Consider the following 21,541-nt stretch of genomic DNA (forward strand, 5'->3'; position numbering starts at 1 on the left):
TGCTTATTGGTGAACATATGTACAAGTGCTTCCAGAATCCCGGTAAGCAAAAATATCTGCTACACACACACACACACACTTTTTGAATGCATCTAAGCATTCTTAAACAAGATTTAAAAAATTTGCTGGATAGTAGCCCAGGGGCATCCAACATATAGCCTGTAGGTTGCATACAACCTTGTTGGGGGAAAGGGAGCCTTCTTGCAGCTGCAGCCAAGTGTCTGGGTGAGACTGATGGTGCTGGAACTCCAGCAGCACCATGGGAAGAAGCCTGGCATTGTGGCTTGTTCTCATGGCTGTAGCCAAGGACCCAAGATGGACTTCTTGTGAGGGTCCAGCACCACTGCTCTCACCTGGGCATTTGGCTGCCACCACTGGATGTCAGGATTCTTCCCAAAGTGCTGCTGGGGCTCTAATGCTGCAAGCTCTTGCACCGATGCTTAACTCCAGCCATGAGAAGGCATTGCAGGGTTATTGTAACTCCAGTGCTGCAGATCTCGTCAGCTTGGCTACCAAGCACCCGGGCAACAGCAGTGGCACTGGAGCCCTAACAGCACCACCCAGTCCAGTCCACAGAGCTGGCCTCACACCATTCATATGGCCCAGAGACCAGTCCCCGCACCACTCATCCAACCTGAAAGGTCAGACTCTAGCCAAGGCTGCAGTTTATGCCAACTTTGAAATGTCCTGTTCCCACTTCTTAAAGTGTAATTTAAATTGCCCAAATGCAGAAACACATGAAACCATTTCTGAATTGCAGCCATCATATTTTTCAAATATTTCAAAAAAATGACTAAAATGATTTGTAAGTTTCAAAACTTGAAATTCATTTTTGTACTCAGAAAAAAATACAAAATTTCAAGCTAATAGGGTGCCCAACAATCAGCTAATAGACTGCAGCCAGGGAGCAAACTCAGTCAATTGTCAAAACCCTGCACCTAGTAACTCTGGCTGGGTTGCTGGGCACAGAGGATTATGGGGCTCTGGGCAGGGAGAGCTGAAGGTCCTCCCCTTGATGGGGACATTAAACCTCAACCCTGCAGGGTTTTTACATTGTGGCACAAACCCCAAGGTCAGGCTGCTGCTCTCCAATCTCAGGGTCTCTACGTACTGTGTTAAGTAAAAACTGTGTACAGCCCAGCTGGGGAGCCTGTCCCCAGTTCTGGGGTCCCAGCCTGCTGGGACCTTTAAAAAAAACTACATGCAGCTGAGCTGTACACAAGGCTTTCTGAAACCCCTGGTGCATATTGGCCTTGGGACTAGGGAGAGGTTACTTGATCCTGGGATCCCCAGGCACTAGGGATGTCAGAAAACCAAAGTCTGGGGTGCAGCGAACCTGGATCCTGTGTATTCATCACAAAGGTTTGGCAGATTTCCTATACAATTTATATACAATAGCAAGGTACAGTATTACTAAAATTTCTATTACTTTTACAAAAGGTGTGTTGTCATACATCAAACTGCAAAGACTGAACAAGCAAATGAACTGAAAATGCTTTTTAACTCTGTTTGCTTGCTAATCTGCAATTCAGTAATTCATGTTGTATCTTCTAAACATAACTGGCATGTTTCCTCTATAAAAGCACGATTGCTGCTACACCATGACACTTTATCAACTATGGGACTGTTTTGCAGTAAGTTATGGAACAGTCTTCTCTCTCACTATGTTGACAGAGAAAAATATTCATGTGACATGTGAAGACAGACATATTCCAACCCACACTTGAGCAGCTGTAATGCATGGTGTTCAAAACAAATGTACAGTTCTATTCTCACTGTTCAAAACTTTAAAGTTCCAAAGTGAACAGCTACCCGATTGAAAAACAGTTTATTTAAATAAACATAGTAGGGTAAAAAGTGTCAGAAACACTTAAAAGCACAAGTGCCATAGTACAACCTTTCTCAACCCATGTGTTGTGATCCAAAAGTATCTTGCAAGAATATATGAAAGGGTCGCAAACAAACTCTAAAAATGAATTCTCCTTTAAAGGAGAAAACCATGGGAAGTCGAGGCTTTTCCCTTGCAGGCTGGCAGAGTTCTAGCCAGCGAGGGGCTGCTTGGGATGCCCCCATGTCCCCCTGCTCCACACACCTACCCCCTGCCCCCTATACTGGGGGGCTGGGACTTGGTGGCAGGAGGCAGCAGGTCAGGAGTGCAGGGCACTGGGTCAAAACTGGCCATTCACGTTTACAAATGTGTCCTGGTACAAAAAAGGTGGAAAACCACTGATTTAGAAGAGACCACTAGGAGCATGACATACAGGATCATCTACAGCTAAAATATGAAAAAAATTTTTGACAAATGAAACATCATGTACAATTTCATCCTTTCCCCTCTTCTGCAATTATCTTGCAGTCTGGCAAATGAATTATGCTGAAATGATTTTAACAGGTACATGCTACACCATCAAGTTTAACATTTGTTTTTTTATGAGCTGTTGGACTGCTTTTTAGCTTGTTTGTGTTCAGAAAACCTAAGCCAAGGACTGATTTATATATCCAGAGAACATGTTTTAACACAAACAATTTAGAAAACAAATCTGGCTGCCTATAAAGGCTGCTGAGCAAAGTATCCTCCTTGAAGTGTTAAAGTGATTCTTTCATCTGCCTACATACTGCAGTTGAACCACCAGCCTGACTTACAGAAGCAGGAAAAAAAAAAAAATGTGCTGTGTCTGGCATACTGGAAAAACAGCATTGTGCCAATACAGATTAACTGTTTTAAAGATTGCTTTCATTTAAAAAGTCAAAATCTGTTAATTTATACATATTCTATTTTGTTTTTCTCAAACAAAAATAAATATTCAAAGGGGCCTAGTGTTGTAGCAAAACCCCCAGTTTTTCTTTTTTTTTTTTCTTTTAAAATGCATTTCCTCCCCTTCCCCAAACCATTTCTGACTTTCTTTCCCTCTGTATTCCCTGTAGATAAGTATATGTGAGCTAAGACGTAGGATAAGCTTCAGCATTCTATTTTGGTAGCAAGTTGTATTTGTTTTGTTTTTTTCTCCTTCTTTATATTGTATAATTATTATGTTTATATTGATTTTTTCTGTTCTATATTACTGTTTTACTGGTACTATATGATTACCATAAGTCATGTCAAGTTTCCATTTTGTTTATCAAGTCTCCATCCTGTTCCCAGGCCCAGTAGTGTAACCCATGACTCACACCTACCCCACCTATGTAACTTGGTTCCTGAATGAATGGGAATAAATGAGGGTGCTTGAGAGACAATGGCAGTAGGTCTAAAAAACAGCTCCCTCTGAATGACCGAACCATCAACACCAATACCTGGACCAATGACCCAGCCCTTGGAACCACCCTCAGCATTCAAGGAACAAAAGATGAGGCAACCCACCATTGTGCCAGCCTGCACATGCTCGGTAAGAACACCTGGAGCCCTCTGGAACAGGACTGACCTTGCCTGGACAGGTATGGACAATTGATTTTTTGTCTAATTTTTGGGGTGTATAGTATATGTGCTTGAATTGGTGATAGGTATGCATGTGCCTAGGCTAGTTTAGATGTATATGTTCCTGAGTTGGGGGGGGTGTGTATATGCGTGCGTGTGCAATTGATTCGTGTGTTTGTATATGTGCAATTGTGTCACACCCTCCTGTCTAACAGCGCAATATTGAGATCCTGAGAGTTGGCCTGACCTCACAGGGCAACAGTGTTACCTGAAACATTAGTCACAACTGAAGGAAAAAAAGTCAGTGAAAGATATTTTAGAGACAGCATTTTAAAGCAGTTGTCATCTTCCATTCCCTCTCTGTAAGGCTGTAGAGATAACTTTAACATGCCTTAGACATATACTGAAGATGTGATGGACAATAAGAAAGGTGACCAGTTACTTGGATATGGTCCAATTTTTAAAAATGCATAAGGATACAATCTGGCTCAGTTAATGGTCTATTAAGTTTAGCTTTATATTTGCACATAATGTAAGTATTTGCATACACCCCAAGTTCAGTATCAAGTCTGGTTAACAATTGTTAACAAGCATATTTACAATTTTTCAAAATGGGGCCAGTAGCTAATATGGCATTTGACATTATTATAGCATTTTAAAGCCCTTTTTAGAGTCCTTTAAGCATAAAATTAAATTTAAAAAACAAACTATTCTGTTGAAAACATAACAGAAAACAAAGTACAACTACAATGAAGTCATGTAAAAAGCGTATTTTCAATTTCCACAACAGACAACAGTAAATAGGCGACTAACAGCCAGAATTCTGGACAGATCTTGAGCATGAAAAATAGATACAAGAAAGCACTTAAAAAAAAAAACCAAAAACACAAAACATTATTATGATACACTGTATTTCAAGTTGAAAAGCACTCTATTTTATATGAATGCCCAGAAAATTAGACTGGTCATCAAGACCACCCTGACTTCAAGCAAGCCGTTTAGATTTAAGTATTTATCCATTTAATCAACAGTTTATTTAATTACCTGCATTTGTGTTTGATCCTTGTAGAAGTACAGTCAAGGTTTCCATAACCAATAAGGCTAGCTGCTTTTGGTCCTCCAAAGAACTGTTTCTTGAATCCCCTAGAAATAAATTTCAGAAGTTCACTGCACTGATTTATATACAATATATAAGTGTGTGTAATATAAGCTTGTTGGAGAAAGTTTTCTATGTAGAATCCAGAAAAGGGGGTAGGTGAGAAAGATAAATTTCCCTTTATAAAAACAATGTGTATGTATGTTAGTGTATGTGTACATACAATACACTTTATTTGCTCAAATATAAGATAATCCCAAATAAGACAACGCGCCAATAATTTAGATTCTATATATGAAAAACGTATAATTATTTTTTTCCAGCTATAGATTCTAATTATTGGAGAATGGCCTTGAATTTGTCCCCTTCCCACTTTTACAGAAGGGGAAAACAAGTCTGGAGGGTCAAGTAGCCCCTTGCCCTCTGCCCCCTCAACTTCTTCCCTTAGCAGTCCACTCTCCTTCTCCCCACTTTAATATCAGACCCTGTTCTCCCTGAGCACATGGAAATGACGAGCAAATTTGAAAACACTAACCTTGAAATAAACATACCTGCAGTGATTTGTATATTACCATAGGCTTAATTCAACCACAGTTGGATACATTTGACTTTTTTTTTTTAAACTGCTGCAAGTTCTAGCACAGGTACACCATAAACACACTTTTAAGCAGTACTTTTATACCTACATTACATACCTTTTTATATATAGTACAAACTATGCATGATATTAATCCAAAGCCAAAAGGCTCATGATTTCCAGGTTTCCCTCGCTTTATGATGTGTATGCGTTCCTGGAAAACGACGCATCACTTGAATTCACGTAAAGGGAACCCACTTTACAATGTAACAAATAGGGATACGTTCCAAGACCTCAACTGTACTGACCCTCAGACCCATTTCTACCACTTTTACAAGACAATTTTGTGGTACTCACCAACTGCAAACAGTACACACAAGCACAGGGCACTATCGTAATGGGGATGGCAACTATCAAAACACGTGTCGCAGACAACGAGTGAGGAGCACAGATCCACATAGGAGACTATATTCTGGTGTGCGTCACTCCCACAATGCACCACACAAAGCAGCTGACTGCAGGTTTCCACCACACCGATTGCATAAGAGTGAATTTACCTTGCAAATAATGAATTTTTGGTATAAAAAGAGTCATTGCATAAGAGTGAATTCACACAAAGAACCCACATAAAGCAAGGGAAACCTGTACTGTAGCGTTTATTGGGCTTGGTCTCACCAGAATTGACAGCATTTCAAGCATGATGACCCTACAACTCAGCATGTGTTTGTCCTCCAGACAGCCCCACAAAGGATCCATATGCTAATCAGCCTCCCACTCATGACCAGAACCGTGTGTCCTTGTCACAAGACCAGGGATACTCCAAAAATGTATATGCAAATGAGGTACAGAGCAACTAGTCCAGCTTCACCTCATGGAGGGCAGGGTCACATTAATCATATACATCAGGCAGGGCGGGGTGACTGAGGAATTCTGAATGAACTGTTTGGGGCCCTGTTTCATGATGTTCGCAAGACATTTGAGGCTGTGGAAGAAACAACCAACACTGGAAATGAGAAAGAAATGCACAGCTCAGCTGTGGGAATGAAAAGGAAGTCAAAACATAGTCAGTGTAGTGTCTCACCATGACTTTGAAAGGAGTCAGCACTGATGGGGACTGCACTAAATGGGTACAACCACATATCTTATATAGATAGACAGTACTAACCTATCCTTGTGGTAGGTTCCCATCAGCATCTTTGCCTTTTTGGTGCCACTTCCCTGTGGAGAGAACACTCGCCCACTTTTATAAGGGATGCACACATACACACATGCACGCACGCAAGGTTCCCATCAGTATGCTTGCCCAATGTGGGCTACGTGTTTTATAGTCCTGCTCAGTGTTAGCCGCATTTAGATCAGCTTCACAGTTGGTGTCCGTTACTGAGCACATGGTGCTTTTGGCAGCAGCTGAATGATAGCCAATGTCTTGTATATGTATACAAGGAAATCTCATTAAAATACAAGGGCTTTTTTTCCTCCATGCTGATGAGGGAGGGGAAGAACCTCATCTTATATTTGAGTAAATACAGTAATATATACGAAAAGGGGGGAAGAGAGAGAGAGAGAGAGAGAGAGAGGAAATTTATTCTTCTCACCTACTCCCTCTTAATTTTTTTTTGGAACTCTTTCTCCAACACACTTTTAACCACACTGTGGCTTGTTTATATAAAGGATGCCCAGGAGAGTTACGTTAATTTTAACAAATGGACAGGCAGCAATCCTTCAAAAGCTAAAAGCAAGCAATGTCTACTTTACTTGTAAATGAGATCCACACAGGAGAACAAAAATATGTGTAACACTTTAAATTTGCAGTGGGGATGCAAACTGTCAGCCCTTTCCAAAACAACAAAAAAGTATCATCACTATGTTAAACTACTATGTTCCTGTTCTACCAAAGGAAAGAGAAAAAACTATGGGCTGGGGGGAGGAAAATGGCCTCAAACATTTTTTAGTTTTATATTCATTTTACTGTCTGACCAGACTTGCAAAAGCATGTTGGTTCTTTAGGTTCCATCCCACCAAGCTGTTCCTATACACCAGTAACTATGCCTATGCATACTGCTCTGACTAATGAAAGGGTGGGTTTTCCTTATGAGAAACAGTTTAAAGCGCTATTCTTGCAAAGTGTAAAGTTGCTGATTTATTTATTGCTTGGTAGCACAGATCATAGCAAACGGTAGGGCAAAGACTCTGTAGTAATGAAGTAACAGCATGAAGCACTCTGTATCAAGGACTCACTTTCCGCTGGCAATAAGAGGTAAATCTTGCATACCATCAATATAAAAATATAACTGCTTTGTCATTCGCCACGCTGCCTATGAGGCCAGTGTAGAGGAAAAAAAATCACAAAAGGGTCTGGAGTTTTGGGGCCTTATTCTAGAAGCTAACACCCAACAGAGTATCAAAAAACTGGCTGGTATATCTATTATAGCTAGTCACTGTCCCTTAAAAAAACCTCAAGGACATTAAAAACATGAAACACTTTTTATGTGCGTCCTAGCTGATGGCATTAGCCCCTCATTTGTATGACAGCTGAGCCAGACTATACTTTAAAAGGCTTTTTTTCTTTTAAGAACTCTTTATATCTAATGAAAAACCTACTGCACACTACAGTGAAACAGAAACAATAGTTTTTAAACAAATTATGGGCATTTTGCACTTATTCAACTTACACGTTACTTCTAAGTGTGAAAAGAAAAAAAATCCAAAAAAAGAAAGCTATCATGAAATGTATTTATTAAAAATGAATGTACATTACCAAATATTTTAAAATACCATTGTCATCTGTATCAAAAAGTCAAGCTTTTGCCTTTCCTCAAACCAGCCCATCGAAGAATTTATTACAAAACCGAGTACAAAGTTAGACATTAATTTTAGAAGTGAATTACAAAAATCCAAAAAAAAGTTTAAGATGTAAGTGATGAGCATCTGACAACATGAAGTAGACTATGAAGCTATGTCCATTACTACTTAACCCCCAAACCAATTTCTTGCAGCAATATCACCAAAGCATAGGATCCCATAATTTCAAAGGAACAAGGTTTTCTCCTTTTCAATATTTGGATAGAGCACATCCAAGAAATAATCAGACATGCATTAAACAGTGCTGACAATTCAACAAGCATCAGAATTGCACACACAAGTGGTGTGTGTCTTTTAAAAAAAATAATAAGTGAAGAATTTTATGGACTTCAAGACAATATTCTTAAAAGAAAACCTAATAGTTTGTAGTTATTAAAAATCCCACAGCACTTTCAGAAGACTGTCTACTGCTCCTGACCATATATTGATGTGGTCCATCTGTTGGCAGCCACAAGTGTTTTCTAGCTGGAGTTGCAGGCAATGGAAATAAGTACCTCTAGTATTCTGCTACCAACTGTATTTAAACGCCCCTTCAAAACATGCTGGAAGACAATTTATTAAATATATTTCACTATGGAATATTTTTTCTAGGTATTTATAATGGCTCTGACCAGTTTGATGTATTTTATTAAGATATTGTATGCCCATTTGACACAGATAACAGATGCAGTAAACGTGTTACAGGATGAATAAATAAACGGAACATGCAATTGTAGCTAAAGTATATATTCTTCAGTTCACACCTTAAGTAGTTATATGGTATAACTGTGGAATGTTGTTACACACATCTTGGTGGGAGTCATTTTTGTACGTGCTTATCAAAACGGAGGCCCTGAACATCTGAAGCTTTCTGCAAGCATTGTCTCTTACTTCTATGCAAAAGTGAAACTCCACCATTTCAAGGTACTTAATTAGATGAGACTCCACATAGCAAACAAGTGGGTTATCATGCAAGACAGGACATAATTATACCACGGATACTGCCCATCTTCCCACTTCGGCTCTCTATTAAGTAAGCTTTATAATGCAATATCATAAAGACTTTTTAAACAATGGAAAATCTAAATTACCACATAGATTTTATTAAATATTTTGTACTTGTCTAGCACTTTTCCCAGAGAAACTCTCAACACTAATGGTGGTTACATATTTTCCTAGCTTTACATGAAAAAACAGACAATTTAACTGAGCTTTCTGGGGTTACACAGCAAGTCACTGGTAGAGCTGAAAAATAGAAGTCAGGTGTCTAGACCTATATTCCCGCTCACAAAAACTAATCTCCTTTCCCAGCTAGTCAAATATATAAGTAAAAACAAAAAAGTTACTCTACCTTGATCATTCAGAGCTTGAGTGGGATCTTTCAAAAGGGCTGCATATTTGTGTAAAATGTTTACCATCACCTCCAGAAGTCCCACTTCCCTAAAGACGTCCTTAAAGATGTAGTCATGACGGGTGAACTTAAGAAGAGTCTTCATTGCAACGATGCTACACTGATACAATGTGCTGGATTTTAAGAGAATGCTGACACTAATCAGTTCTTTACAAGGTATGTAATTCAAGCTAAAGATGACAAACTCCAGCATCTCGAAGTATTTGGTCTGCACTTCTGGAATCTTGGAAATTTTCTCTGCAAACTGGGACAAAGTATGCTGGGATTCCAAGATGAAGTAGTTTGCGCTGTCCGCCATATAAATATTTGTGATGGCATCAAGGATGATTTGTGCAAGATAGCTAGTTTTTGCTTTCAAAAATGCATTCTGGAGGACAGAGAAGGCTTGAATATTTCTCACACTGTGACCTAAAATGGCAGGGAGGGGAAGGAGATCAAACAGTTTATTAAGGAACACATATGAACGAACATATGTTCTCTGTAATAAAATAAGTACAAAGAGAAATTGTAGTAAAGTGATTTTTTGCAAAAGCAAAAGCACAGAAAACTTATATAAGAAGTTCCTCTCTGAACTCAATTATTAATGGAAATTGCTCATTTACTGATATTTAAGCGATCACCTCTTTGACAATAACGGCAAATGAATTCAGTGGTATTAAAATTGAAATAAACATTAAGTAAACTTGAAAAAAATCAAAATATAAAATTCAAATTGAAACTAAAATCTGAATAAATAGGCTATGGCTCAGACTATTCCTTTTTTTTTTTTTTTTTAAAGTCCAATTGCTACATTTGGATCATAATGGGTAACAAGTTCAGTATACTACGCTGCATCCATTATCTACAGCATTTCACATGCTGCAGGCATACTTAGTTTAAAGCGATAAGCAACACTTCTTTCTTTCTTCTCAATAATACCTCGAAACACAACAAAAAATGCTGACCAAAACAAAAGATCTGACCCAGTTAAAAGCTAATATATATAGCTTTCTTCATCTCTCACCTGTTTGGAAGTCACACACGGAGAAAAAGGGTTAGCACAACAAATCATGGTCTTCCTTTTGTTAGGATCTTGTTCTTGCTTAGTTCCAGAATATAACTGCATTGGGCAGGAGTTATTTTAGTACAGGTTTCCCTCACCAACCATGGTTTTGCCAGCCACGGTTTTGCATATCCACACTTAATATTCTATATACCATTTTGGCTACCATGGTATGCAGTTTTGAGTAACCACGGTTTTCCGTGGCCATGAGTCAGCCCACCACCTGTCATTTTTCCCATAAGCCTTTTGTCTTGCCAACCATAGGAACTTTGAGGAACCTAACCCCAGCAGTTGGCAAGAGAAACCTGTATATATCTCTGTGTGGCGGCGAGGTGCCCCCACAGGCTCTCAACGGGGAGAGAAGAGAGCCCGCGGACCCCAGACCCCAGAAGCAAGCCCCCAGAGGGGCGTACGTACCTCCTGGAGAGCAGCAGGAGCAGGAGCCACGTTCGCAGCTGCAGCCGTGCGAACCGGCATTATGCTGGCTGTGGCATCAGCTGTTCCCAGCAAGGGGAACAGCTGAGCCAATCCCAGCGGCCATATCGGCCGCTGCAGGAAGATTTAAAAACCCTGTTGGAGCGGAGACAGGGAGAGAGCGAGCACGTGCTGGCAGCTCGTGAGGTGAGCTCTGGCATGGGGAGGAAGCAACCCAGCCTGCGAGGCTCTAGCAGGCAGCCCAGGGAAGGGCTTTAAGCCTCCTGCGGGAGGCAGAGCAGGAGGCAGACAAGGAGAGCAGGCAGAGGCACTCTTGCACACACCTGAAGGAGCTTGCACTCCAGGGGCAAGGGAGCTCCCTGCTTGTGGTAAGGGAGAGGAAACAGCTGAGAATCCGAGAAGGAGCTGGAATAAGGGAGATAACCCTGCAGCTCCTCCTGACCCGGAGGAATATTTTCTATTAAAAAAAAGGAAAGCTCCCTCCAGAAGGGAGGGAGAACGACCGGAACCCTGGAACCGGTCTGAGGCTGTCATATGAGGCCAGGAAACATTTGTAACGCATCATCCAATGGCTGGCGTGTGGACCGGGTGTAGGGGAGGTGAAGCCCCGTGGAACATCATGTCGAATGACCGTGAGTACCACCGTCTATCGGGAAACCCCATCCATGCTAAGATCTCCACTGCAGACCCCTCTTAAAGTGCGTTTAACATCAAAAGTCGTGGGAGGTGAGTTGAAGGGAGGGGCAGACCCCGACAGACTAGGCGGCGAGAGGGGCGTGAGCCTCACACTCTACCTGGAATGACATGTGGCCCTGGTCAGGCCTGCCAATAAGCCAATATATGTAAGTAGCAAAGTACTAGAGGACTACTCAATTAAACAGAATCATTCTGGCCTGAACTGGAAACCAGCATATTGCTTCTGGGTTCCTAGTTCAGATTACTAAAACACTCCAGTGAAATCAACTGTTTGTAAACATTTAAGAAAGCTCATCAATTTAGTCCAGAGCATAACATATATTGGCTATCAACCATCTAAAACCTATACAAGTGCCCAAGAGAGACTAAAGCAATTCAGGCTACACACAGGTGTTATGATTCTACCAGAACTGCCACTCTCCCAGTAGAAACAAGTAAACAAGTGTTCATTATTTTTTCCTGGAGGAAAAAATGACCCCTCCAGGAGAAAAATCTTCCAAGTGGCAATCTGAAAGATCTCCCTTGAGAGAGAAACTCTCACAAGAATGAACGCCTGTATGCCCCGCTCCTGGTCTGGTCTGGAAGAGGAGTAGAGCAGTGGGGCAATGCTTCTCATGATACCCCAAATCAGGGGTTGTCTGGTCCAGGGAATGGGCTGAATGCCTATACTGTTCCCACTCCCAGATGGTTTCTAGCAGTAGAAATTTCTCAAATATTTTTATTACTGAAAATCAACAGGTATTCAAGATCTTGATCACTTGCATGCAGGTTTTTTATGAAGAGATACATAATATGAAATTGCTCCTAATCTGATAGGTGTGGCTTTTTAATTTCAGGTCTGAGACCAAATCCAAGAGTGGAGAACTTATTTAAGACAACTCTGGAAGGACTTCTTAAAAAACTCTTCTAGAAACAAAAGCAAAAGCCTAGAACCCAGCCTGCATTATAAACAGCATTACTTTAAAAATGTTATTAGAACATTTAATTTTCTAATACTAACCAAAACCAAATTTTAATGACCCATATTTTCTTTTCAGATTTAAACAGAGTAACCAAGATTTATTTTGTATGTACCCAAGAACACCATCTTCATTTATTATGCATCCTAAATTGCTCAATGTTGACAAAAAATACAATTATCTAAATGCCGCGTTTCATTCCTTTCTATTTTAATATTTATTTTGATGTTGAAACAAAACCTTCTGAAACATAAATTGCAACAATTACATAATTAATACATCTATTTTCAGTCACACATTCATTTAATTATTTCTTAATGACTAGTTTGCATTTTTGTTTTAAAAATTACTTATCAAAAAGCGACTCTGCAGCTCATGAAACATGCTAGACACACTGACAGCTACAGAGAAAAATATCTGCATGTGATTAAAGCATAAACAGAGCACAAGACCCAGACATACTAGCTTTCTCTATAGCAGTAGTTCTCAACCTTTTTAGACTCAAGGAACCCCTCCATAACTTGTGAATTGAGCAGCTCTCCACTTCAAAACCTAACTTTATGTATTTCAGTTTCATAGTGCTTAGGGTCAGAAGGGACCTAAACAGATCACTAGGTCCAACCCCCTGCCCCGGGCAGGAATGAGTGCGGGGTCATAACACTCCAGTCAAATATCTGTCCAGCCCCTGTTATGTCACCCAACATCCTTCTCAGGAGTTTCCATGTGAACAGAGCATTTCTTGGCACCACGGTCCCACTAGGGACCCACGGTCCCACTAGGGGGAATGCCTTACTGGACCTGGTATTGGCAGCGGGGGATGATATGGTAGGGGACCTACAGATTGGTAGTCACCTGGGGGACAGTGATCACCAAATAATAGAATTCATCATAAGACGTCGAGTGGGAAAGGTAACTAGTAGGGTGAAAGTGCTAGACTTTAGGAAAGCTGATTTCAATGAACTGAGGCGATTAGTCAAGGACGCACTGCAGAGTAGGAGTTTTGAAGAGATGGGAGCCCAGGAAGGGTGGCTGTACCTTAAGGAAATGATCCTTTGGGCATAGAGGGAGATGATCCCGATGCGAGGAAAAAGAGGGAAAGGGGCCAGGAAGCTTCCTTGGCTGACCAGAGAAATCCAGGGCAGCCTGAGGACTAAAAGGGGAGCATATAAAAAGTGGAAACGGGGAGAGATTACCAAAGAGGAGTATACCTCCTCTGCTCGCACTTGTAGGGAGGCAGTTAGACGGGCCAAAGCTACCATGGAGCTGAGGATGGCATCCCAAGTTAAGGATAACAAGAAATTGTTTTTTAGATATATAAGGAGTAAAAGGAAGGCCCAGGGTGGAATAGGACCCCTACTAAATGGGCAGAAGCAATTGGTGACGAACAGGGGGGACAAGGCTGAACTCCTCAGTGAGTTCTTTGCCTCAGTGTTTCTAAGTGAGGGGCAGGACAAGGCTCTCACTGGGATTGTAGAGAGGCAGCAGCAGGGCGCCAGACAGCCATGCGCATACCCTGAGATGGTGCAAAGTCACTTGGAGGAACTGGATGCGTTTAAGTCAGCAGGCCCGGATGAGCTCCATCCGAGGGTACTGAAAGAACTGGCTGACGTCATTGCACAGCCACTGCCGGTAATATTTGAACACTCGTGGCGCACGGGCCAGGTCCTGGAGGATTGGAAAAGGGACAATGTGGTCCCCATTTTCAAGAAGGGGAGGAAGGAGGACCCAGGCAACTATAGGCCAGTCAGTCTCACCTCCATCCTTGGCAAAGTCTTTGAAAAAATTATCAAGGCTCACGTTTGCGAGAGCCCGGCAGGACAAATTATGCTGAGGGGAAACGAGCACGGGTTCGTAGCAGGTAGATCATGCCTGACTAATCTAGTCTCTTTTTATGACCAGGTTACAAAACGCCTGGACGCAGGAGTAGTGGTTGATGTTGTATACTTAGACTTCAGGAAGGCCTTTGATACGGTATCCCACACCATACTGGTAAACAAGTTAAGAGGCTGTGACTTGGATGACTACACAGTCCGGTGGGTGGCGAATTGGCTAGAGGGTCGCACCCAGAGAGTCGTACTGGATGGGTCGGTATTGACCTGGAAGGGTGTGGGCAGTGGGGTCCCGAAGGGCTCGGTCCTTGGACCGATACTCTCCAAAATCTTCATCAGCGACTTGGACGAGGGAGTGAAGTGTACTCTGTCCAAGATTGCAGATGACACAAAAATGTGGGGAGAATTGGACACGCCGGAGGGCAGGGAACAACTACAAGCAGACCTGGACAGGTTGGACATATGGGCAGAAAACAACAGAATGCAATTCAACAAGGAGAAATGCAAAGTGCTGCACCTAGGGAAGAAAAATGTCCAGCATACCTACTGCCTAGGAAATTACCTGCTTGGTAGAACGGAAGCAGAAAGGGATCTTGGAGTCCTAGTGGACTCCAAGATGAACATGAGTCTGCAGTGTGACGAAGCCATCAGAAAAGCTAATGGCACTTTATCGTGCATCAGCAGATGCATGATGAACAGATCCAAGGAGGTGATACTTCCCCTCTATCAGGCGCTGGTCAGACTGCAGTTGGAATACTGCGTGCAGTTTTGGGCGCCACACTTCAAGAGGGATGTGGATAACCTGGAGAGGGTCCAGGGAAGGGCCACTCATATGGTTAAGGGCTTGCAGGCCAAGCCCTATGAGGAGAGACTGGGGCACCTGGACCTCTTCAGCCTCCGCAAGAGAAGGTTGAGAGGCGACCTTGTGGCTGCCTATAAGTTCGTCACGGGGGCACAGAAGGGAATTGGTGAGGTTTTATTCACCAAGGCGCCCCTGAGGGTTACAAGAAATAATGGCCACAAGCTAGCAGAGAGCACATTTAGACTAGACATCAGGAAGAACTTCTTCACAGTTAGAGTGGCCAAGGTCTGGAATGGGCTCCCAAGGGAGATGGTGCTCTCCCCTACCCTGGGGGTCTTCAAGAGGAGGTTAGATAAGCATCTAGCTGGGGTCATCTGAACCCAGCACTCTTTCCTGCCTATGCAGGGGGTTGGACTCGATCTATTGAGGTCCCTTGAGACCCTAGCATTTATGAATCTATGAATCTACGAATGGGAAGACCCCCAACATAGGAAAGAGCACCACCTCACCTGGGAGCCCATTCCATAGCCTGGCAGCCCTAACTGTAAAGTAATGTCTCCTGACATCCAGCCTGAACCTTCTCTCTAAAAATTTGTGGCCATTATTCCTAGTAACCCCCAGTGCTGCCAAGGGGAACAGAGCGTCACCCAATTCCCGCTGGTCCCCCCAGTGAGTTTGTAAACAGCCACCAGATCCCCACTCAGCCTTTTGTGAAGGCTAAATAGATTCAGGCCCTTCAGCCTCTCTTTGTAGGGCCTGACTTGCTGCCCCTTGACTGTGCAAGTGGCCCTCCTCTGGACCCTCTCAATACTAGCCACATACCTCTTGAAGTGCGGTGCCCAGAACTGGATGCGATACTCTAACTGCGGCCTGACCAACGCCACACAGAGGGGAAGGATCACCTCCCTGGACCTGCTTGTGATACATCTGTAGATGCACGACAAGGTACGGCTAGCCTTACTGACCACTTTCTCACATTGGCGGCTCATGTTCATTGTGGAGTCAACAATGACTCCAAGAACCCTTTCTGCCACTGTTTTGACAAGAGGAGTGTTCCCCAGCCTATAGGTGTGTTTGTGGTTCCTTCTTCCTAAATGTAGTACCCTGCACGTTTCTCTGTTGAATTCCATCCTATTCTCATCCGCCCACCTCTGTAATTTGTCTAGATCTAGCTGGATTCTCTCCCTCCCCTCCAGTGTGCCCACCTTGCTTCACATCTTGGTGTTGTCAAAGAATTTGGACAGCATGCTTTCCACACCCTAATCCAGATTGCTGATAAAGATGTTGAACAGTAGGGGACCCAGGACACCCCTGGGGGACTCCACTGCCCACATCCCTCCAGGTCAAAAACAACCCGTCCACCACCACTCTCTGGGTGCGACCATCTAGCCAATTTGCCACCCATCTGACTGTGTAGGCATCAATGCCGCAGTCACCTAGTTTTTTTGAGAGAATGTGATGGGAAACAGTGTCAAAGGCCTTCTTGAAGTCCAGGAAGACTACATCCACCTTGACGCCCTCGTCCAGGGACTTTGTGACCTGATCATAAAAGGAAACCAGGTTAGTCAGGCAGGATCTGCCCTCAATGAATCCATGTCGGTTGTCCCTGGGCATTACCTCCCCTGCTGGGCTCTTGCACTTGTGCTCCTTGATAATTTTCTCAAAGGTCTTCCCGAGGACTGAGGTGAGACTAACTGGCCTATAGTTACCCGGGTCCTCCTTTCTCCCTTCCTTGTAAATGGGGACCACATTGGCCCTTTTCCAATCCCCTGGTACCTTGCCAGAGCCCCATGAGCACTCATAAAGCCATGCCAGGGGTCCCGCTATAGAGGCAAAGAATTCGTTAAAGAGGTCAGCTTTTTCGTTAGCTGCAATCACCAGATCTCCAAGCCTGTCCTGTAGGGGCCCCACAATGCCTGGTACCTTCTTCTTACTCCCTTTGTATTTGAAAAAGGGCTTTTTGTTATCGCTAATTCTGGTCGCTAGCCCTAGCTCCATCTCTGCCTTGGCCTTTCTAACAGTCTCCCTGCAGTCATAAGCAAGAGGTGTAACTCTCCTTGGTGATAGCCCCTTGCTTCCACTGTGTGTATGCCTCCTTTTTGCCCTCAGGCATTCCTGGATGCTTTTGCTGAGCCATGGGGGCTTTTTAGCACTCTTGCTCGCCTTAGTGAGCATTGGGACTGACTCCCTTTGAGCTTGGAGGATCATCTCCTTGAGGAACAACCACCCATCTTGGACTCCCATCTCATTGAAGCTCCGAGACCCCAATGCCTGTCCTACTAATCTTCTTAGCTCATTGAAGTCAGCCCTCCTGAAGTTGAGGACTTTTGCCTTACCGCTTGCTTTCATCACCCTGCGCTGGATAGTAAATTCCAGCAGGCGATGATCACTCTCAGCCAGGTGGTCGAGTACCCACAGAACCCACATCAGGTCATCGCCTGTGGCAAGGTCCAAGTCCAGCAAGGCATTTCCCAGGTGGGAAATGCGCTTACCTCCTTGCAGAGAGACCAGGTATGGGGGATGGGAGAGGGCCAGGCAGGAAGAGCCTAAGCCTGTCTTTACCTACTTATCTCCTCACACCTGAAGCCTTACCCTTCTTCTATCAGCTTCTCTTCTTGCACTTCCTGCAGCACCCTTCAAAGGACCTGATGATACTCCAGCATGCCCCTGCACCCTGGCTGAATCACTACTCTATAATGGAAGGCACTATACATGGTGCCAAGAAATGCTCTGTTCACACGGAAACTCCCGAGAAGGATACTGGGTGACATAACAGGAAACAGCAAGAGTAACCACTATAACTTCTATCACAGCAGAAAAAGTGAAATTCAAGGGCATTCACATAGGAAATTCACATTGTTTTATCTAATTGCAAAATGTTATTGTAGAACCAATTTTAGATGAATCAGTGCCATTTCTAGTATAGACAAGGCATGAGTTTGGAGTGAAAACAATAGATTCCCTTTGTTGTTAACAATCTGTATGTGTTCTTTTCTGTTTCTTGTTGAAACTATCTTAAGACTTGTGTATACATCCAAAGCTTCACTGCACTGACCTAAACCTGTGTTATTTACTCTGGAGGCATTTATTATAGTTTAAGAGTAGATTTCAGTTTGGTTGAGATGCTTAAACAATTGATTTGAGTTGGAAAAAAAGGAGGGAGTTAAAACAAGAGAATCCAAAGAGCTGCGTGTGCACTGTTTCAGATTAAAATCACATCAAATGCTGAGTTGCACCAGTTGATTTATTTTGGAAAAGATATGAAGTGCCTTTACTATTCTCATTCAAGTACTAACTATAGAGCAAAATTACCTTTAATATTAATATTACCTATTTGACAATTTTAGGAGCAGCACCTATAAACAGCCTTTTCCATATATTGGTAATGTCTCCTCAAAATCCATAGTGTGTTCTTCATGATGCAAGAAGTTTACATACCTTTGCCTGCAGGCTGTGGGACTGCAAATCCAGGCAACAAAAAAGGTGCTCCTGTGGTAACACCTGCTGGTTTTAATTCATTAACACCATATGTTGTCAGGGAAGTTATCAGATTAACTAAGTCCTTTAAAGCATCCTTGGACTCAGCTTCTTTTGCCTGTTCTAACCTAAAAAAAGAAAATACAATAAATCGCATATTAACACAAATTCTCCTCAACAATGTTATTCAATCAAATTATTTTCAGATTTTTTAAATTAATGCCACGAAGTTATTTCAGAGGCACATGTTCCATGAGCAACAGTGGACTATATGAGCTATACTTTAAATCTCTCAATTCAAAATATTCAGCCAGTTCAACCATTTTTTTGTAGAACTGTACCATTTAGAAACTGATCTAGATTAGATCTGCTAACATATACTCAGAGCAAAAATTAGTCCCCACCAAAAAAAAACAAAACTTACAATCCTAGTGGACAGAAGAAAGGGCTGGGTAAAAGGAAGAAAGTATTTTTTTAAATAGAGGCAGAACTCGAGGTAAAGTATAAAGACACAAAAGGAGCACATCAAAAACAGTTGAGACATACAAAATATTTCAATACTGAAGTTAGGTTAGAACGGCAGGAGTTTAAAATTCTTTCTGAAGTACTGATCTTTAGAAAAACAATTAATAGAAATAAATCACTGTGTGTTAATTTAGAATGTAAAAAGATGTTTACTACGTACAATTATTGTAGAACAATTTTTATGAGAGCATGCACAAAGTATATGCACAAGAGAGGGGTTCAATATGGCCAGATATTAAATTAAGAATCAATGTGAGGATGAGATTCTCTAGAGATAATTTTTGTTAAACACAAAAATTAAGGATGAATACAATGCAACTTACTCTTTTATTTCAGCAATTTATATTAACAGCAAATTATATTAAACCAAGTTAACTGTATACTGCATCACATCTTTTCCATTTGAGTCTAAGGGTGATGAAAGCAAGCGGTAAGGCAATTTTGGAGGCCTGAAGGGTAGAAAGGCTAGGCAAAGATTTTGATATGGAATTGAAAGAGGTCTATGAAGAATATAAATGGAGGGAAATCCTAGCAAAATGGTATGATGTATATTTGGCTTTATTAGGCCGCTGACGCATCTAATCCTTGATCCCAACAATTGTGCATCCTGCCATGCCATACATGCATGGCCCGATGCGTGATTTTGGGGATTGGGGATTAGATTCTAATCATGTTGTATTTGCTGGTACAGGTGGAGCCAGGGTTCATGAGCCTGAACTTCCCTTGCACCAGCAAGATGAAACCAATCAGCTGATTGTCATTTGGGGCCAGGGACCAAATCGATCCATGGCCCATCTAACAATCTGCTTGGTGCACAGGGTGTCCAGCACTGGACTGCCGCAGCCTGATTCTGGGTTCTGTATAAACCCTGCAGGCTGTCCAGCTGAGCAGGACACAGGGATTGATAGCACGCTACATGGGGGACCTGACATCAGATTGCAGCAGTCTTGTGCTGAGCTCCCCTTGTGCAGGGTGCTGTATAAGCCCCGTGTCCTACTCACCTGGAACATTTGTACAGCTGGGGAGTATACCAGGTTTATACAGCTCCCAATTCATGGAGAGCCTGGCACTTGTCAAAAATCCGTGTGCTGCCCAAAAGGGTGGCACATGGGATTTTGAGACGTCCTGGCCACATATTCAATTTAAGGTGTGATACAAAAGAGATATAAAAATATATATTATATATGGAATAACTCTGTGCCTCCTTTACTGTATTATCTTGCCTCATATTGACCTGCACACGTGGCTAGGTACTACTTAAGGCACAATTAACCTGTTAATCATGTCTTATAAAGATAACATATAAAATATAATCCATCTCCCCATCTTAACATTGTGTTGGTGTCAAATAGGACAGATTTAGCTCCAGACTACTGGCTCCATTTGAGCCAGGCATACACATGCACCAACCTAACATTTTATTATGGATTCCAAATCTGTTTTCTAAAGTCTAGAGTTCATGCTGTGATATGCTTTCTTTAAAAACTACACATACTATTAGCACAGCTGAAGAAACTCTGGTGCAGCTCATGCCAAAGCTTATTGTTCCTGGGCACTGCGTTTGCACGCGTGCCTGGGACTGCAGCATGCTGAACCAGTGCAGGGCAGCCCCGGCTGGGCGAGGGAACCAGGGGTCAGCCTACCAGCCCGGGGGTTCAACATGCTGTGAAAGGGTTGGATGCAGCATGTGGGTGCTACAGTGTAGAACTAACTGGCAAGCAGCCCCTGCACTAAAGCACCCTCATATCTCAGGCAGCCCCCTTAGCATCTATACGTGTGTTGCGGGGAAGTAAATAATTCAGCCATAAAATAGTACTTAGTATTTGTGTCTGGCAGTACTGTCCTACAGCAGAGTTAATTAGTTTACTCTGGCCTAAAAGCACAGCATGAGTAGACAGTGCTGTTTTCCCGAGAAGCTTATTAGTCAGCTCCGCAATAAACCACATGTAGATGTGCCCATAAAAACGATATATTCAGACTTTATTCCCATCTATTCAGTAACTGATTAACTTAATATTTGATTCATAATGGCCCCATCCTGTTTTCTAATTATAATGGTTTTTTCTAAGATAATTGGGATCCATGGCCTATCTAACACGTGCTATTAATGTGAAACAAACTCCAGGGCTTATTACTCCAGAGTGTATTGCTCCTGGGAGCGCTGTTTGCATGTGTGCCTAGGACCACACTGAGCCAGTTCAAAGAAGCCCCAGCTGGCAGGGGGTTCCAGGGGTCAGTCTGCCAGCCTGAAGCTGCTCCCCACAGCTCAAACGTCCTGCAGAGAGGCTAGCTGGGGCACAAAGTTACTTCAGTGCAGGGCTAGCTGGCAGGCAGCCCCCACATTGAAGCACCCTCAAGCCCCAACCAGATGGGGCAGCATCTACAAGTACTACCCTGCTGCAGAGTTAATTTACTCCAGCCTAATAGGGGTGCATGTGT

At 42.6% G+C, this 21,541-nt stretch overlaps 1 protein-coding gene across 8 annotated transcripts in view; it reads right to left on the minus strand.

The window, feature by feature from the left end:
- WDFY3 (WD repeat and FYVE domain containing 3) overlaps nt 1-21,541 on the minus strand; it is a 378,134-nt gene that overhangs the window by 170,817 nt on the left and 185,776 nt on the right. For all 8 annotated transcript variants that reach the window (XM_059722254.1, XM_019479325.2, XM_059722256.1 and 5 more), the window contains 3 exons: nt 18,539-18,705; nt 9,278-9,745; nt 4,457-4,555 (listed from right to left, as the gene is read on the minus strand). In XM_059722254.1, the coding sequence (XP_059578237.1) occupies nt 4,457-4,555; nt 9,278-9,745; nt 18,539-18,705 (734 nt within the window). The remainder of the gene's footprint in view (nt 1-4,456; nt 4,556-9,277; nt 9,746-18,538; nt 18,706-21,541) is intronic.

The sequence above is a fragment of the Alligator mississippiensis genome, chromosome 2, assembly GCF_030867095.1.
Source record: "Alligator mississippiensis isolate rAllMis1 chromosome 2, rAllMis1, whole genome shotgun sequence".
Taxonomy (NCBI): domain Eukaryota; kingdom Metazoa; phylum Chordata; order Crocodylia; family Alligatoridae; genus Alligator; species Alligator mississippiensis.